Source organism: Citrus clementina, unplaced genomic scaffold (assembly GCF_000493195.1).
Source record: "Citrus clementina cultivar Clemenules unplaced genomic scaffold, Citrus_clementina_v1.0 scaffold_5, whole genome shotgun sequence".
Classification (NCBI taxonomy): domain Eukaryota; kingdom Viridiplantae; phylum Streptophyta; class Magnoliopsida; order Sapindales; family Rutaceae; genus Citrus; species Citrus x clementina.
Window position 1 is genome coordinate 20,038,902 of NW_006262201.1, and position 6,554 is coordinate 20,045,455.

The window sequence follows — 6,554 nt, forward strand, 5'->3', positions numbered from 1 at the left end:
TGCTGAGTCATCAGCCACGTCAGCAGTCAGTTATGGAGGCTGTTGCTTTGCTTAAGAAGCATCTGGACAAGTATATATAAATCCCTGTAATCCCAAATGTTGTTACAAGCGGCCGAGGTCACGCTCATGATTTTGTTGCTTATAGAAGCTCCTGGACATAAACCCCCGTAATCTCAGTTCATTTTGTAGCTTAATGAAATGAATTTGGCTCACTATTCTTCTATCAAAACTTTTAGTATTTTCCCTTCACCGCAAACAAACACAGCAACATCTTTTAACTCTTGAAATCTTCCAGCTCCGGTGCAAGCCTCAGTCGCAATGTATTCACTGGATGGCACATCTTCACCCCGACTTTTCGGTAAAGTGAATTAAAGCTTTCAGAACGACGCATAAAACTTTAAATTGTTCCTGTAACACACAGAAAATCTTTAGTTCGGTATCGTAAATTCAATTTCTTATAATCTCATTAATATACTTTTTGAATTTTATTGTGATCTTCATTAGGCGTCAATTTTTATTTTTCATTTAAAAAAAAAAAGCACTTCCGGAGTCATTGTAAGATCTTTTTCTTTTAATTTAAAATTAGATAGATCAAACTTATTCATCGGGGTTTTGTTACATTTCCTTTATTTTCAATAATTAATTTGTTATCTAATTGGTCAATAAATTTGCTTCTTGTTTGTCCCGTACACTAATATAGATGCTGTTTATTTCTTAAGTTTTGATATAGGAATGACGAAGGACAGATGCAGGGGCACCGTTTTAAGTCAACCAAAGTTAAAGATGATTCGAACCCATAGTTGTTGCATAAAAACCTTTGTTATCTTTACTTTTGTTGTCAAATTATTATTATTATAATTTTTTTAATGGTAGAAGTAGAACCTAATCCCCCACAATTATCATTTAATAATATGTTAATTACCAAACACTATTATTTTTTTATTCATACCTAGTAGTGATTTAAATTTGAAAAGCGACAAAACCAGAAACCAGTTTTTAATATATAATAAACTAGTTTATATTTTTATTTTTTGAGGAGAAATGTAAGGATCCTTTAAGAAAAAAAAACCACCAACATTACAATGACAGAATTAGAAACGAAAATCACAACAACATTCTAATTGCATTCAATTTCTACGTCTCCTCCTCCTCCTCGTTGCCTTTTGCTGCGTTCCCAACTTCTCCAGAATCCATCCGATAATTCCTGTGCTGAAGTTGAACCTGAGAACCAATCCTGCCACAAGTCCGCCCGCGTAGCCAATCAGAATGATTTTCCAATCAGATGCGCCTGAAAACAGAGACTCCTCTGAGCCCTTAGTATGATCTTCATTTGCTGGAGCTTCATTACTCTCACATCCTTTGGACAAAGGCCTTCCACACAATCCTGAGTTGCCGTCGAAAGAAGTATTGTCAAATGTAGCAAATTGCTTTCCTTGTGGTATTAGTCCTGTAAGGTGATTGTCCGAGACATTGAAGAATTCGAGAAATGTGAGCTCAACTAGTTGTTGAGGAATCTGTCCTGAAAACTTGTTGTTTGAGAGATCCAATGATTCCAAATTGGTTAGATTGCCCAAACATGACGGAATATGGCCTTGGAGATTATTGTTCTGGAGGTTTAGAACTTGAAGTCCCTTTAAATTTGCAATCGATGCGGGAATCGCCCCATCAAAACTATTGTTTGAGAGAATAATGCCTGCTAGGATATCCGGAATCTTGTTATATGTCATCATTCGCCCTTTGCTGTTCATTGTCATTGAGTAGTCGTAAGTGCTAAGTATATCATTGGACGTTTGTCCATATGGAGAAAGCACATCTTGCAGATATCTTAGCTCACTTGTATTGACAATTTTCATGGCATTCCAACACAGGAAACTCTTTGATGGAAGCGTTCCAGTAAATCTGTTGTTAGATAGGTCAATAATGCGGAGTTTAGAAAATCCACCATCAGTTCTGGGTTCTTTTATAATACCATAAAATATGTTAGATCGTAGGATGAGAACATTCAAGTTTGGAAGAGTTCCTAACCAAGAGGGAAAAGTGTCACTAATCTGGTTGTTCCCAAGACCAAGAAATTCCAACTTTGAACAGTTGATCAATGATCTTGGAATTCTTCCTTGAAATAGATTATGGCTGAAATCAATCACGCCTAATCTACTTTCTTTAATGAAAGTATTTGGGACGGTCCCAAAGAAGTTGTTCCCCTGCAAGTCGAGCACTGAAAGTTCATCACTGAAATTTCCTAAACACTGAGGAAGCAAGCCACTTAAGTTATTGTGAGACAAAACAAGGCTTTCAAGAATATTCAAATTGCATATCCATGATGGAATTTCCCCTGTTAAGTTATTGTTTGAAGCTAGATAGTGAATGGTTCCAGGGGGTGGAACTGGGAGTGGTCCTTGTAAATTATTAGAGCTAAGATCAAAAGTCAGCAAATCACCTTTATTCCCTGGAAGAACAACAGGATGCTGATCAAACCCAGTTAACAAGTTATGCGAAATGTTCAAGGCATTGAGATTCTGCATATTGGGGTCTAACAACCATTTAGGTACTTTTCCATGAATTCTATTGTCAGAAAGGTCCAGGACCAGCAAATGATGTTGGTTTTGCAAGAAATTTGGAAATTTAGTAAGATTGCATGAACGCAGTCCTATATACTTAAGTTTCTGTGAAGTGGTATTAGAAGTGGCTTTGGTGAGCACTGACAACCTATTTAATGAGAGAGCTAAAAATTCCAAATTTTTCCAGCTAGTAAGTAAAACATCTAAGTCTATCGTTCCTCGATAAGAATTTTGAGCAAGGTCAAGGAAGAAAAGTTGGGAAAGATTCCTAAGTGAAGATGTAATTTGACCTGAAAAATTACACTTAGCGATATGTATTGCTTCCAATGATCTAAGATTTCCAAAGGAACTAAATAAGTCACCCGAAAAATTATTCAATCCAAGAAGCAAATATTGTAGCTGGGTGAAATTACCAATCGAATGTGGAACTTTGCCCCAAAAACTACATGACCTCAGATCTAATAACTTCAAAGAACTAAAATTTCCAGTGGACCATGGAAACTCACCCGAAAAATTATTGAATGAAAGGTCAAGTTTTTCCAAAGAAAGAAGATTTCGAATGGAAGTAGGCAACTCACCAAAATATCCATTTTGTGAAAGGTCAAGTTCTTTCAAAGAACCAAGATTTCCCATGGAAATAGGCAATTCACCAAAAAATCTATTTTGTGAAAGGTCAAGTTCTTTCAAAGAACTAAGATTTCCAATGGAAATAGGCCACTCACTCGACAAAAAATTGGCAGAGAGATCAAGTTCTGCCAATGAATGAAGATTACCAACGGAAACAGGCAGCTCACCCTGTAATTCATTTAGTGAAAGGTCTAAATGAAGGAGCTTCGATAGATTACCGAGTGAGGATGGAATTCTTCCTGAAATTTGTTAAAAAAGAAAAAAGAACACATTGCGTAAGTAGAAAATTAAAAATAATAATAGTTTTTACTAATGAATTTAACATTGCATGTATATTAATTAAGGAGAAAATATATAAAATTTAATTACCTTGCAATTCACAGTTTCGAAGAGAAACAATCATCGAAGAAGATAGATTTGCGATGTTATGAGGTATCATTGACTGAATAGAAACATCACCAAGGCCAAGCGTTTTAAGATTGCTTAACCTCTCGACTAAATTTACGAAACTCGGCTTATGGAGTTCAAGTCTACCACCAGGAACATCATTTAGTGATAAATCAACGGACACCAAATTGGAGAGCTTTAGAATTTCTGATGGTATTTGGCCAGATAAAGAAGTTCCAGAGAGGTTCAAGTATGATAACCTGGAAAGGTTGATGATTTCTGGTGGGATTTTGGAGGAATTGAAGTCATTCAAAGCAAGATTAAGCCACTCAAGATGGACAAGCTTGAAAAGGCTGCTGCTAGAGTTGATAGAACCAAAAAGGCAGCTATGGGAGAGGTCAAGCTTGATGACATGACCAGTGTTCTTATTGCAATGAACTCCGTCCCAAGAGCAGCAATCAACGTTACCTTCTTCTGGCTTCCATGTTGCCATTGTAGGATGACAGTCAAATTTCCAAGCATAAAATTCACCACTGATGCGGCTTTCTTTGAATTGCAACAAAGCAGAGCGCTCATCATCATGGCAGAGTAGCGGCATAGAAGAAGCAGTGAAGTTAGCAATTGTAAAATTAAAGAAAAAGAAGGGAAAAACTAACCGTATGAATATTGTGAATAAACATATGGAGGATAAACCCATAGTTTTCTCAAAAATAAAATTTGTTTAACTTTGTAGATGTTAAGAAATTTAAGGATCTTGGTTTTTATAGGCAAATTGCAGCAATTCAAACATTTTAGTCATTGGATTCTTTTTTTATTTTTTTAAGTCAACAAAAGTTAGTCTTAGTAATATTTATTTTTTATTATTTGATGTGATGTCCCACAAAAAAAAAAATTGATTTAATGTGTTATTAACAATCTATCCAGAAAAAACAATTCTTTAATAGGATCTATCGAACTTGACCTGTGTTTATATTTCCTTTCATTTTTTATAATTTCATTTTCTGCATTAATTTGCTTCTTTTTCTTTTTTTCTCCTTTCCCCGCTTGTATTTCCCTTCACGGCCAGTTAAGTATTCTGCATACTCGAGTTTATGTCATTGGCTTGATGACTTTTCACTACAACTCAAAAATTTTCCTCCCCACGGCATGTTGATATTATCTCCAAACTAGCAATATTATCACTGTCACTCTTCTTTGTAAACTACGCACTCGTTGGTTGAGTGATGACACCTCCTCAACTTAATTATTCTCAAGGTCAAGAATTCGAGTTTTACTCCTTTATATTTCTTAGCCGATGCCAATGCGCCAATTTGTAATGAGCTTTAGCTGATGGTTTCTGAGATGGGCTCTAGTTAGTGCACCTAATTAAATGTAACAAATATCTCACGTTAACAACCCAAAATTCCATAATATCATGCAAAATCATTCTAGAAGTTAAAATTAGGTGTTAATCCGATACAAACACCAGAAAAATTAATGAAATTTGGATTTACTACAATTGGCATGATTTTTTAATTTAGATCAATTAAAAATATTTCATTTTATAGTGTCGGATTCCCTATAAGTCGTCATAAATCATTATCCAGACGATCAAGGCCGGCGGATAAAGACTCAAGACTAGAATTAGAAGTCTTCGAGTATCAATCATATGTCGTGTCAGAAAATTCTTTCTTAGTTCTAAGCCAACTAAAGTTGAATTCGCCATATCATTATAATGGATGTTAATAATGCTAACTTGGAGTCAAAAGTCATGCGTTGATTGCATTTGTATTGTCTGTATGACTAGGACGTGGCAAAGGCTCATGGAACAGACCTGCTTCTATTTTCTCCTTTCCCCACTACCACCAGTTCACTTAACTTTTCCTTCACGGCATGCTGAATGAGATCTTCTACTCCATCAGTGCATTTAGGATTAGATTTCTAATTTGTCCGATGTCTCTGCATTTTCTTGAACTCTCTACTCTTCCTCATGTAATTAAGGAGGATTAAAGTAAAAGAAAAGGGTAGAACCAGTTATCCCTATTTGTTGCACTAGCTATCAGATTTCCATATTATAGTAATTATTGGCCAAAAACATAATTTTTTATTTAAATTGTCAAAAAGACTTGAATGTTCTCATCCTAAAATAAGTTCCATTAAAATAATCATAATATTTATGGCATGGTCCTACTTAAACCAGTAAAATCTCTTGAACTAATTTAAAGGTTCAATCCTGCTCACATGAGTAAGGAGAGGATAGGGTATTTGTTTAAATTTTATTGTATTGAATTTCGCACTTTCAATACTTCTACGTAGTTATTACGATTTCATCAAGTTTACGATGTTAATGATCAAACAGTACACTTTCTAAACTAACTAAAATAGTACCTAGCTAGCTAATTAGATAACGGATTAATGGAATAGATGTGGATGTCTAGTTTTAGAGTTTGACTTTTTTTTTTAAATTAATCAAAGAAAACGTATTTTTTATTTTGGGTTATTGAACTATTAATCAATAATTTAACTAAAAAAATTTATTTATTTGCTTTCATTCTAGTTGTTGAAAATGCCTTTAATAGGGGTTGGTTCAATATTTGGTTAGACTCTAATTTCATGCTGGCGATCCAACTCCTTCTCTTCATCCCTCTTTGACCATTTGCAATGTACTTGCATTGCAAATCTCTGTAGTCAAACTTGGGTCCTCAATGTACTCACATCCCTTGTTAGGATTTCTCTCCTTCAAAGATTAACGCTCTTCTTCTCGAGATGCAAATGGCTTGTCAAATTGTCATTTTTGTTAATGTAGGTCCTACATTCATGGTTTTCTTAAGATTTTATATCATCTTAGCTTTATGCATTTAAAGAGTAAGATTTTATATCACCTTAGCTTTATGCATTTAATGAGGGATAGGGTTTACTATATCCCCTAATTAATTGTGTTAAGTCTATTTTTTATATAGAGTTGACATCTTATGGCAAGTTTGGTAAATTGAAATTTTATTT

The 6,554-nt window shown here is 34.7% G+C and overlaps 1 protein-coding gene across 1 annotated transcript; it reads right to left on the reverse strand.

Annotated features, from left to right (window-relative positions):
- Positions 1-1,127: 1,127 nt before the first annotated feature.
- LOC18040354 (receptor-like protein 12) lies at positions 1,128-4,170 on the reverse strand. The gene is made up of 2 exons (XM_006432285.1): positions 3,555-4,170; positions 1,128-3,424 (listed from the first exon to the last, which is right to left on the reverse strand). Exons 1-2 carry the CDS (start codon positions 4,168-4,170, stop codon positions 1,128-1,130), a joined length of 2,913 nt encoding a protein of 970 aa, XP_006432348.1.
- Between the last annotated feature and the right edge of the window lie 2,384 nt (positions 4,171-6,554).

What these genes read in the sequence shown, in the direction of transcription:
- LOC18040354 (XM_006432285.1), bottom strand. Translation starts at nt 4,170, where the DNA reads ATGCCGCTACTCTGCCATGATGATGAGCGCTCTGCTTTGTTGCAATTC. An exon ending in TCGAAACTGTGAATTGCAAG is followed by an intron (nt 3,425 to 3,554) that starts GTAATTAAATTT and finishes AACAAATTTCAG; the next exon opens with GAAGAATTCCATCCTCACTC.